General features: G+C 38.2%; 2 protein-coding genes across 7 annotated transcripts in view; one reads left to right on the forward strand and one right to left on the reverse strand.

Annotated features, from left to right (window-relative positions):
* The window catches only part of plxdc2a (plexin domain containing 2a), a 32,799-nt gene extending 21,673 nt beyond the window's left edge, over positions 1-11,126 (forward strand). Inside the window, exons 8-13 of the mRNA XM_057857528.1 lie at positions 1,013-1,108; positions 1,325-1,406; positions 1,496-1,556; positions 4,024-4,240; positions 7,943-8,094; positions 10,177-11,126. Of these exons, the coding sequence (XP_057713511.1) occupies positions 1,013-1,108; positions 1,325-1,406; positions 1,496-1,556; positions 4,024-4,240; positions 7,943-8,094; positions 10,177-10,386 (818 nt within the window). The 3' untranslated portion in view covers positions 10,387-11,126. The remainder of the gene's footprint in view (positions 1-1,012; positions 1,109-1,324; positions 1,407-1,495; positions 1,557-4,023; positions 4,241-7,942; positions 8,095-10,176) is intronic.
* The window catches only part of myripa (myosin VIIA and Rab interacting protein a), a 41,736-nt gene continuing 39,283 nt past the window's right edge, over positions 9,812-12,264 (reverse strand). For 5 of the 6 annotated variants that reach the window (XM_057857781.1, XM_057857780.1, XM_057857778.1 and 2 more), the window contains one exon: positions 9,812-10,969. In XM_057857781.1, the coding sequence (XP_057713764.1) occupies positions 10,953-10,969 (17 nt within the window). In that variant the 3' untranslated portion in view covers positions 9,812-10,952. The remainder of the gene's footprint in view (positions 10,970-12,264) is intronic. The other variant, XM_057857783.1, reaches the window with a different exon arrangement.

Below are 12,264 nucleotides of genomic sequence, written 5' to 3' on the forward strand. Positions count from 1 at the left end.
ACAGCTCTTTGGTCTTGGCCATAGTGGAGTTTGGAGTGTGACTGACTGAATGTTGTGGACAGGTATCTTTTATACCGATAATGAGTTAAAACAGGTGCCATTAATACAGGTAACGAGTGGAGCTTTGTTAGACCTCGTTAGAAGAAGTTAGACCTCTTTGACAGCCAGAAATCTTGCTTGTTTGTAGGTGACCAAATACTTCTTTTCCACTCTAATTTCGAAATACATTCTTTAAAAATCAAACAATGTGATTTGCTGTTTTTTTCCCCCCACATTCTGTCTGTTGGAGAACTTGCACAATTTGTGGTTGACTAAATACTTATTTGCCCCACTGTATGTGGTTGTGGACATATTATGCCTAATTGTATTATGATACTGGATACACTGGATATTTTAACAATGATAAATGTAACAACTTCAAGGTTTTCCAAATGAACATTCTGTGACAAAATAAGAGAACAACTACAACTGAAGTTATGGAAAAAGTGCCTGTATTGCACACTATATTTAGTTTATTATTCATTATTTTTAAATCATTTATTGCTCTTTTAATTTTTGCACAATAAACGCTCACATTACAAATCCCAAGCATCTTAGTTTGGAGACATTTGATTGTCAATAAGCTTACGCTTATTGACAATTAAATGTCTATGCTATGACCAGCCCTTGTACAAAGACAGAAGGCTTTTACATTCACTTTGAAGGCAACACAATTATTGGCTCAAAGCCCATAATGAAAAACTGATGTCAATATTATCCGATATATCTTTGAAATGCTTTTATCGGCCTATATTATCGGTTACCGGATAAAATTGGACAACTCTATATCCGTTTATCTTGACAAAAATGTACGGTGCAATTTAACAACCTACAATAAGTCACACATAAAATTATAGCCCTTAACGAGGGTTCTTCAGATCAGTGAAATAATTTTTCAACACGCCCTCTTATGTTGACATGTAGTTACCTCCTCAAAAATTCCTGATTAACAGTGTCTTCTTCTATCCTTTAGATGTGCGTCGGAGAACCATCTACGAGTACCACAAGGTTGACATTCTCAAGTCCAAGATATCCAATGCCACGACAATAGAAATGCTACCTCTCCCTAGTAAGAGAATGCATTCCAAGCTCCAATTTAAATGAATTTATGGAAGATAACTTCATCACAAAAAGAAAAACTTTTGATTGAGTCTTAATCAAATTGACAAATAGAACTTAAAATTTGACAATTATAATTCTGACTCTTCTTTAAAAAAGACACATTTTTGATGCCTTAGTAGAGGTCTTCTTCAGTGTGTGTGTGTGTGTGTGTGTTTGTCCTCAGCATGCTTGCAGTTCTCCAGCTGTGCTCCGTGTGTCACTTCTCAGATTGGCTTCAACTGCAGTTGGTGCTCTCGCCTGCAAAGGTCAAATGGAAAAGCATACACAGCACATCACCTCCAGAATGTGGACAATCTGCATTACCAAGTCAACCTTGTTTTGTTTTTTGTTCCAGATGCTCAAGCGGTTTCGATCGAAGCCGCCAAGACTGGGTGGACCACGGCTGCCATGAAGAGGTTGACAGTCATTTACTAGTTCACACATCCGTGCATCCTTCCGCTTCCTTCCGCTTATCCAAGGGTCGGGTCACAGGGGTAGTGACCCAAGCAAATAAGCCTAGCACCCACTCCCCAGCCGTTTTGACCAGCTTTTCAGGGGGGATCCAAACATATTCCTAGCTGACAACCTTAAGAAATGAAGCTCTATTTTCATGGCCGGCACAACTGCGCTCAAGCATATACACTGCTGGCAAAAGGTATTGGCACCCCTGCAATTCTGTCAGATAATGCTCAATTTCTCCCAGAAAGTTATTGCAATTACAAATGCTTTCGTAATATTTTGCTTGCAATGAAAAAAACACAAAAGAGAATGAAAAAATACATTAAATCATTATCATTTTTACACAAAACTCCAAAAATGGGCCGGAAAAAAGGATTGGCACCCTCAGTCTAATACTTGGTAGTACAACCTTTAGACAAATAAACTGCAAACAACCGCTTCTGGTATCCATTAATGAGTTTCTTACTTGCTGGAATTTTAGACCATTCTTCTTTGGCCAACTGCTCCAGGTCTCTGAGATTTGAATGGTGCCTTCTCCAAACTGCCATTTTCAGATCTCTCCACAGGGGTTCTATGGGATTCAGGTCTGGACTCATTGCTGGCCACTTTAGAAGTCTCCAGCACTTTCTCTCAAACCATTTTCTAGTGCTTTTTGAAGTGTGTCTTGGGTCACTGTCCTGCTGGAAGACCCATGACCTCTGAAGGGAGACCCGGCTTTCTCAAACTGGGCCCTACATTATGCTGCAAAATTTGTTGGTAGTCTTCAGACTTCATAATGCCATGCGCACGGTCAAGCAGTCCAGTGCCAGAGGAGGCAAAGCAACCCCAAAACATCAGGGAACCTCCGCCATGTTTGACTGTGGGGACTGTTCTTTTCTTTGAAGGCCTCGTTTTTTTCCTTGTAAGCTCAATGTTGATGCCTTTCCCCAAAAGCTCTACTTTTGTCTCATCTGACCTGAGAACATTCTTCCAAAACGTTTTTGGCTTTCTCAGGTAGGTTTTGGCAAACTCCAGCCTGGCTTTTTTATGTCTCAGGGTCAGAAATGGGGTCTTCCTTGGTATCCTATCATAGAGTCCCTTTTCATTCAGATGTCGACGGATAGTACGGGTTGACACTGTCGTACCCTCGGACTGCAGGACAGCTTGAACATGTCTGGATGTTAGTCGAGGTTCTTTAGCCACCATCCGCACAATCTTTTGTTGAAATCTCTCGTCAATTTTTCTTTTACACCCACATCTAGGGAGGTTAGCCACAGTGCCATGGGTTTTACACTTAATGATGACACTGCGCACAGCAGACACACGAACATTCAGGTCTTTGGAGATGGATTTGTAGCCTTGAGATTGCCCATGCTTCCTCACAATTTTGCTTCTCAATTCCTCAGACAGTTGTTTGGTCTTTTTTCATTTCTCCATGCTCAATGTGGTACACACAAGGACACAGGACAGATGTTGAATCAACTTCAATCCGTTTTAACTGGCTGCAAGTGTTATGTGCCACAGGTAAGTAATAGGTGCTGTTAATTACACGAATTAGAAAAGCATCACATGATTTTTCAAAGGGTGCCAATACTTTTGTCCGGCCCATTTTTGGAGTTTTGTGTAAAATGATAAAGATGTTCTTTTTCATTCTCCTTTGTGTTTTTTCAATGCAATTAAAATAGATGAAGATAGTACTACCAGATTATCATTATCTGGGAGAAATTGAGCATTATCTGACCGAATTGCAGGGTTGCCAATACTTTTGGCCAGCAGTGTAAAGCAGCATTTTCATGTCAGCGCAAACCTAGCTGCAATTGTTTCGTTTAGAGCTGTAGCTATCGAATATTTTAGTAATCGAGTATTCTCCTGAAAATTCCATCGATTAATTGATTAATCGGATAAAACCTTTTTTTTTTTAGGTAAAGAGCAATTCTAGATATACATGAGAAAACAAAATATTTAACCTAATATCACCTAATGATACCAGCGTGTTGGTATCATTCGATTCTTGGTGGGAGCTTATCAATAACATTTTGCTACGACAAAGTATTGTGATATATCAACTTTTTGATATGTTGTCACACTTATTTAAGAAAATTATGGAATTTTCTTTCCTTTTTTTTTTCAATTTTTCAAAATTACGTGGTTTTGATGGTGTCCTCTTGTACGAACAATTTTTTAAAAATTGGCTGCTGAGTTTCCTCATTGACATCTATGAATTCCATCGTGATTCACCATGGATACTAAAAGTTGCAGTTTGTGCTCAAGATCTCTGTCTTGCAGTGCATGTCTGCCAATACTCGTTTAAAATATTCCTGTTTTTTTGGGTCACCCTATATACATTTTGAAACACAAAACAAAACTTCCACCTCTTCATTCTTGATTGTTGTTGTTTTTTATTTCCCAAAAAGCCCATTTAACCCTCAATTGCACCTCCTCCAGAGACGAGATCCCCATTGTCTGCGAGCGTTTGATGTCACAGACACGTCGTACCGCCACCGTACAGCGGCGCCCACTCCCGTTTCGACATCGGGACAGCGGAAGACCTCCAGCCCGACCGCCACCTCTCTTGGCAGGGCGTCTACTGCTGAAAACCAGCCGACACGAAGCGACTTGAAGGCAACGTCCACTCCTCGTCCCTCAATCGGCCAACCTGCAGGTTTGCTGATAGTTTTTCTTCAAATCAGAAGCCTCCACTAAAGCTCATTAATGTATTTCTTCTGGATTTCAGAGAACAAATCAAGGTTTTTTTAGTACATAAGATTACAAAAAAACTAGGGCTGTCAAAATTATTGCGTTCACGGGCGTTAATTAATTTTTTAAATTAATCGCGTTAAAATATTTGACGCAATTAACGCACAAATGCCCCGCTCAAACATATTAAAATGACAGCAAAGTGTAATGTGTACTTGTTGTGTTATTCGGAGTTTTATCGTCCTCTCCTGGCGCTTGGGTGCGACTGATTTTATAGGCTTCAGCGCCCATGAGCATTGTGTAAGTAATTACTGACATCAACAATGGCGGGCTACTAGTTTATTTTTTGATTGAAAATTTTACAAATTTTATTAAAATGAAAACATTAAGAGGGGTTTTAATATAAAAATTCTATAACTTGTACTAACATTTTACTTTTAAGAACTACAAGTCTTTCTATCCATGGATCGCTTTAACAGAATGTTAATAATGTTATGCCATCTTGTTGATTTATTGTTATAATAAACAAATACAGTCCTTATGTACCGGATGTTGAATGTATATATCCATCTTGTGTCTTATCTTTCCATTCCAACAATAATTTACAGAAAAATATGGCATATTTTATAGATGGTTTGAATTGCGATTAATTGTGATTAATTACGATTAATTAATTTTTTTAGCTGTAATTAACTCGATTAAAAATTTTAATCGTTCGACAGCCCTAAAAAAAACTTGTGATAACTTTTAACAGTTGAAGGGGTATTAACCTCAAAACTTAAATTAGACCCTGTTAACATCATAAAACATAGATTTATATAGAATGAATTATTGCCTATATTTTAATATAGTACTATTGTTGTTGTTTTTTTTTTATTTTTTAAATCAAAGTTGTAATTTACAATATACACCAACATTTCAGTAAAAAGCTATTTATTCTATAAATCTTGACTCAAAAGTGAAGTGAATATTTAAACACCATTTTTTTTGCATTTTTTTTACATATAACAAATTGGATAGTTGCAAAGTCTAAAAAAAATTATTAAACCCCTTCAGACCTGCATTTTTTTTCTGATGGGCAAAAAAAAGTCCTTATTGTACTCAAACAACAAAACAATGTGCAATTTTTTGGTCGGGGATATTTCATGCTTGTATTGGTTATTTTTACTGTTAATGTTAATAGGTTTTTAATGAGAAATGAGCACTTTACGTTTTCCTTTTTGAAGTTGTTTTTGTTAAGCCATTTTCAAAGAGCCAAAAATAGCAAAAAGGGCGTGCCAAACCTCATGATTTGATTTCGATGGGTAAAGTTTCATCCAATCATCTCACAGAAATGGCAAAACCAACTAAATTCAGTTTATCTATTGGTTTAGAGACACGAACGCGTGATGTCCTTCAGCAGCATGCTCAGGTCTGAAGGGGTTAGAAAAAGACAATATTTGCATCCGGTCTTTTTTTTTTTTTTTTTTTTTTTTTTAATTTAAGAAAGTTGTGTCACAAGTACAACATGACATTTTTTTTCATTGTAAAAATGTAGTAAAAATATTATATATGCAAGTTTACAGCAATTGTGAAAACATCGATTATTCCTAAAATGAAACATTCACACGTTTCATATAATTAAGAGAACAAGTGAGGAATGTGAGAAAAAAAACCCTGAACAAATTTTGTGCTATTTTTTTAATATTAGCAAAAATTTACAACTGTGAAAAGTAGAGATGCCCGATCGATTGGGTCCGATCACGTCATTTTCAAAGTATCGGAATCGGCAAAAAAATATCGGCCACGCCTTTTTTAAATATATATATAATGTTTTAATTAAATCGTTTTCTAATTGTATTTAACGTTACAGACATAATATGTTACATTCATCCGGAGTCTTTAGTTTAAGCTTAAGGTAGGGTTATCAAATGTATCCCGATAATGGCGGTAATTAATTTTTTAAAAAATGTATCACGTTAAAATATTTAACGCAATTAATGCATGCACTGCACGACCCACTCACACATTGTCGTGCTCAATCTGTAATGGCGCCGTTTTACCTATATAGAGAGATAAAAGGCAGCGTAAAATGAGTAGAGTGAATTTTGGCAGCCTTTGGAGCCTTTTTTTAATTGGCCAAAGCCTTACAATCCCTCTAACTACGATTAGAAATATCGTGGGAAGCAATGTGGGGAAGAAAGGTAGCAATTGATCTTTTTCTTAACAACTTATGTTATTTCCCAACGCAGAGAAGATATATAAATTGGTAGCACTACGCACAGTCATGGTTCCACTTCCCATCATGCATTTGGGCATGACTACAGTATTATTTACTGAAAGCTCAACAAATACACTAGATGGCAATATTTAGTCACAATATACAAAGTCACAAGTCTTTCTATCCGTGGATCCCTCTCACAGAAAGAATGTTAATAATGTAAATGCCATCTTGAGGATTTATTGTCATAATAAACAAATACAGTACTTATGTACTGAATGTTCAATGTATATATTCGTCCGAGTTTTATTCATTTTTTTCTCAATGCATTGCCAAAATGTATATGATTGGGAATGATTGGAATTGAATCAGGGGCAAAAAAAAAGCAATCGGATCTGGAAACATCGGGATCGGCAGATACTCAAACTAAAACGATCGAGATCGGATCGGGAGCAAAAAAATGATCGGAACAACCCTAGTGAAAAGATTAACTCAGTCATAAAAGAAAATATTCACATGTGTGAATATTTGTGTATTTGAACATTGTGATGAATGTCAAAACTATTAAATTTAAGTAAAATTCCAAAATAACATCATGTAGTTGTTAATAACATTTCCATAGCACGGTAATCTTTATTAATAACTGTTTTACAAAATTTATGAATAACAATTTAAAATTATGTAGCTAAGATTCATTCAGGATACCTGAAGGAGAAAAAAACATATCAAATGTTCTAATATTGTATATACTGTATATAGTATTTTAAAATACTTTGTAAAATGTCATAATCTAATAAACAGGCATGTTTTCATGTAGTCTGCACTATGTTTGTGTGGTGTTGGGGGGTTGTTGAGCTATTTGCCAGAGCTCTGTTAGCACATAGCTGAGTGTATACAGTAGCATGTTAAATACTGCATAGTGTCCTCAATGTATGTGGCCGCCTTGTGGTTGGCTGTCAACATGGCGGTTGGTTATTTATGGGCCCCAAAGGAGGCTATTGTTGACCGCAACCTTGTTGATGTTCTTATTCGAGAAATGACAAATTTAATCATGCAGAACTCATTTATTTCAGTGTATAGTCACAGTTTTTTTTTTTTTTTATGAAACAAACATTTAATTTCATATCAATGAGAAACTGCTGCACAACACACTTTATCCAATACTGGAGCAAAAGATTTTTTATCATCAGGAAAAAAAAGAAAATGTTAAGCGAGGTCCCCATTTGGTAACTGGTTCATTGGTTCTGGGTTTGTTAGTTTGCTGGTTTGTTCGTGTCTTCATTTGGTTGTTTATGCCTTTGTCAGGTATTATTTGTAGATCTTCATTGCCTTGATAGCTTATTTGCAGACATCGTTAGTACTGGTTGGTTTATTTCATTACTTTAGCCCTTTTCACACATACGTAACACAATTTTCTGTAATTGTACGCATTTAACACAATGCATTTCTACACCCGTGCTCTTGCAGAGAATGGCGAGGACAACGACACAGGCCAACAAGAGCAGGCGGGTCTACTAATTGGCGTGGGCGTGGTAATGTTTGTCATGGTGATGGGCATTCTGGTGTCCGTCTACATGTACAATCACCCCACGTCCAGTGCCAGTCTCTTCTTTATGGAGGTTAGTGACAACAAACAACCCACATACAGGTAGCCCACGGGTTACGATCAAGTTCCATTCCTAAGTTACGCGATTCGAAATTGCGTAAGCCGAGTACATCGTAACCCGGGGGATACCTGTACAGTGCCTTGCAAAAGTATTCGGCCCCCTTGAATCTTGCAACCTTTCGCCACATTTCAGGCTTCAAACATAAAGATATGAAATTTAATTTTTTTGTCAAGAATCAACAACAAGTGGCACACAATCGTGAAGTGGAACAACATTTATTGGATAATTTAAACTTTTTTAACAAATAAAAAACTGAAAAGTGGGGCGTGCAATATTATTCGGCCCCTTTACTTTCAGTGCAGCAAACTCACTCCAGAAGTTCAGTGAGGATCTCTGAATGATCCAATGTTGTCCTAAATGACCGATGATGATAAATAGAATCCACCTGTGTGTAATCAAGTCTCCGTATAAATGCACCTACTCTGTGATAGTCTCAGGGTTCTGTTTAAAGTGCAGAGAGCATTATGAAAACCAAGGAACACACCAGGCAGGTCCGAGATACTGTTGTGTAGAAGTTTAAAGCCGGATTTGGATACAAAAAGATTTCCCAAGCTTTAAACATCTCAAGGAGCACTGTGCAAGCCATCATATTGAAATGGAAGGAGCATCAGACCACTGCAAATCTACCAAGACCCGGCCGTCCTTCCAAACTTTCTTCTCAAACAAGGAGAAAACTGATCAGAGATGCAGCCAAGAGGCCCATGATCACTCTGGATGAACTGCAGAGATCTCCAGCTGAGGTGGGAGAGTTTGTCCATAGGACAACAATCAGTCGTACACTGTACAAATCTGGCCTTTATGGAAGAATGGCAAGAAGAAAGCCATTTCTCAAAGATATCCATAAAAAGTCTCGTTTGCCACCTGGGAGACACACCAAACATGTGGAAGAAGGTGCTCTGGTCAGATGAAACCAAAATTGAACTTTTTGGCCACAATGCAAAACAATATGTTTGGCGTAAAAAGCAACACAGCTCATCACCCTGAACACACCATCCCCACTGTCAAACATGGTGGTGGCAGCATCATGGTTTGGGCCTGCTTTTCTTCAGCAGGGACAGGGAAGATGGTTAAAATTGACGGGAAGATAGATGCAGCCAAATACAGGAACATTCTGGAAGAAAACCTGTTGGTATCTGCACAAGACCTGAGACTGGGACGGAGATTTATCTTCCAACAGGACAATGATCCAAAACATAAAGCCAAATCTACAATGGAATGGTTCAAAAATAAAGGTATCCAGGTGTTAGAATGGCCAAGTCAAAGTCCAGACCTGAATCCAATCGAGAAACTATGGAAAGAGCTGAAGACTGCTGTTCTCCATCCAACCTCACTGAGCTCGAGCTGTTTTGCAAGGAAAAATGGGCAAGAATGTCAGTCTCTCGATGTGCAAAACTGATAGAAACATACCCCAAGCGACTTGCAGCTGTAATTGGAGCAAAAGGTGGCGCTACAAAGTATTAACGCAAGGGGGCCGAATAATATTGCACGCCCCACTTTTCAGTTTTTTATTTGTTAAAAAAGTTTAAATTATCCAATAAATTTTGTTCCACTTTACGATTGTGTCCCACTTGTTGTTGATTCTTGACAAAAAATTAAAATTTTATATCTTTATGTTTGAAGCCTGAAATGTGGCGAAAGGTTGCAAGGTTCAAGGGGGCCGAATACTTTTGCAAGGTACTGTATAAAGCTCATTTTTTTACTCCTACCAAGCATTCGCTTTCATTGGTGTGCGTGTTCTTGCTTAAGCCAAGGAAGTATTTTTACAGCCATGTCTTCTAAAGTCAAATTTCATCCTGAATATGAAAGGATATGAGGGACGGAATTTGACAAAAAATTCTCTGGATGCTACCACTACCACTTTCGCACTTTCCCTGTCGCTATGGCGTTACTTGCCCTGACATTTTATGTGTGTTTGCCCGTGATGGATACGCTTACCAAATATCTCACTGTCCACTAAAACTGGGTGTAGGGAAGTCATAAATAATAACTGACTGACTTTTGAACGCACAACACATTCCATGTGGTCATCCGCAGCGGCGTCCGGCTCGTTGGCCCACCATGAAGTTCCGCCGCGGCTCGGGTCACCCTTCCTACGCCGAGGTGGAGCCCCATGGCATGGACGGTGCTACGGTCATCGACCCCAAGCAGTCGTTTGTCATGACCATCAGACGAGAGAGCGAGCAGAAGGAAGGCTTCATCGTCCCTGATCCGAGGGAGCGCTTCCTATGCTCGGAGAGCTCCTGACTTGAACTTTGACTCCCAGAATGCCTTGTGACGCGGCCTTCTCTCACATTTATACCTCTATGAGGAAAATGAGTAAGTGTTTTTATGCAGGCTTTGCGTGTGCCGGTGGACTGCTAATGCTATTTGCAAAAACAAACACGGACCAACTCTCTGGCCAAGATCGCTGTTATGTGTCAGGCTTCCCCCTCGAAACTTCTTCCTGCTCATGGCGGAATGTCTTTGCCCTGTGTCATTTCCTCTTTTCCAAAATACAAATCAACCCGCCCTCATGTGCAGGGTCAAAAAGGCCTCCTCTATCATTCATTTTCAGGCATAACTTTTATTTTCTACTGATTTTCTGCTACACAAATATATACATTACAGTGATACATCAACACAGTGGGAATATACATTTGCTTTAATCATGTTTTGGTAATTCATTTATTTCTGCACTGTGATGAAAAGTATCCCTAGAATTGTGACAAATTGGCTATATTTTGCAACGTTTTCTCTCTAGTACACGACAAACTGTAGCAGAAAGGAAGGCACCAGTCAAAAAGGCACTGTGGCAGTCTTTTGTCCTTGAATTAGTTTTTGTTGTTTTCTGAAACATAACAAAACAAAACAAAACTAAATCAACAATTAAAACAACACAAATTCATTCTAATGCCATATAGTGTGAACAGTGAACAGTAATTATTCAAGATGTCCCGAGGGTCCGATCACGTCATTTTCAAAGTATCGGAATCGGCAAAAAAATATCGGACGTGCCTTTTTTTTAATATATATATATTTTTTTAATTAAATCGTTTTCTAATTGTATTTAACGCGTTAACGGCGGTAATTAATTTTTTTAAAATGAATCACATTAAAACATTTAACGCATTTAACGCATGCGCTGCACGACCCACTCACGCATTGTCGCGTTCAATCTATAATGGCGCCGTTTTACCTATAAAACACAGCGTAAAATGAGTAGAGAGAATTTTGGCACCCTTTGAAGCCTTTTTTTAATTGGCTAAAGCCTTACAATCCCTCTCTCAACAACTAGAAATATCGTGGGAAGCAATGTGGGCAAGAAAGGTAGTAGTTGATCTTTTTCTTAACACCCTATGTTATTTCCCAACGCAGAGAACATATATCAATTGGTGTCACTACGCACAGTCATGGTTGCACTTCCCAACATGCATTTGGGCAGAACAGTTAGATGGCTACAGTATCATTTACTGAAAGCTCAACAAATACACTAGATGGCAATATTTAGTCACACTATACAAAGTCACATTTATCCGTGGATCCTTCTCACAGAAAGAATCTTTATAATGTAAATGCCATCTTGAGGATTTATTGTCATAATAAACAAATACAGTACTTATGTACTGTATGTTGAATGTATATATTCGTCCGAGTTTTATTAATTTTTTTTCTTAATGCATTGCCAAAATGTATATGGTCGTGAAAAATTATCGGGAATGATTGGAATTGAATCGGGAGCAAAAAAACATGATCGGAACAACCTTAGTAATTATAATGCTAACTGGTAAGTATCTATTAAGCAGGTCAAGGTTTGAGTTACGTTTAGGGGCCATCTACATGGTGACGCTGCGACACCAAGACACAACGATTGTCCTTGCCTTTAAACCAGGGGTCCCCATCCGCCGTGCATTTGCGACCGGCCGCACAGAAATAATATTTTATTAACGACCGCATTCTGTCCGAATTAACTTTGGCCTGTGCCCCTGCTTAACACATCAATATCCCTGTCTACTCTAGATATAATACTACAGTATAGATTAGAACGTCGGCATAGAAATCCATTGATTGGATTGCAAGCGGTACATCTGGTTTTGTATACATAATATATCTATGTGCGCTTGTCCTCCATAATAAAGTATGACT

Source organism: Corythoichthys intestinalis, chromosome 14 (assembly GCF_030265065.1).
Source record: "Corythoichthys intestinalis isolate RoL2023-P3 chromosome 14, ASM3026506v1, whole genome shotgun sequence".
In the NCBI taxonomy this organism is placed as follows: Eukaryota; Metazoa; Chordata; class Actinopteri; order Syngnathiformes; family Syngnathidae; genus Corythoichthys; species Corythoichthys intestinalis.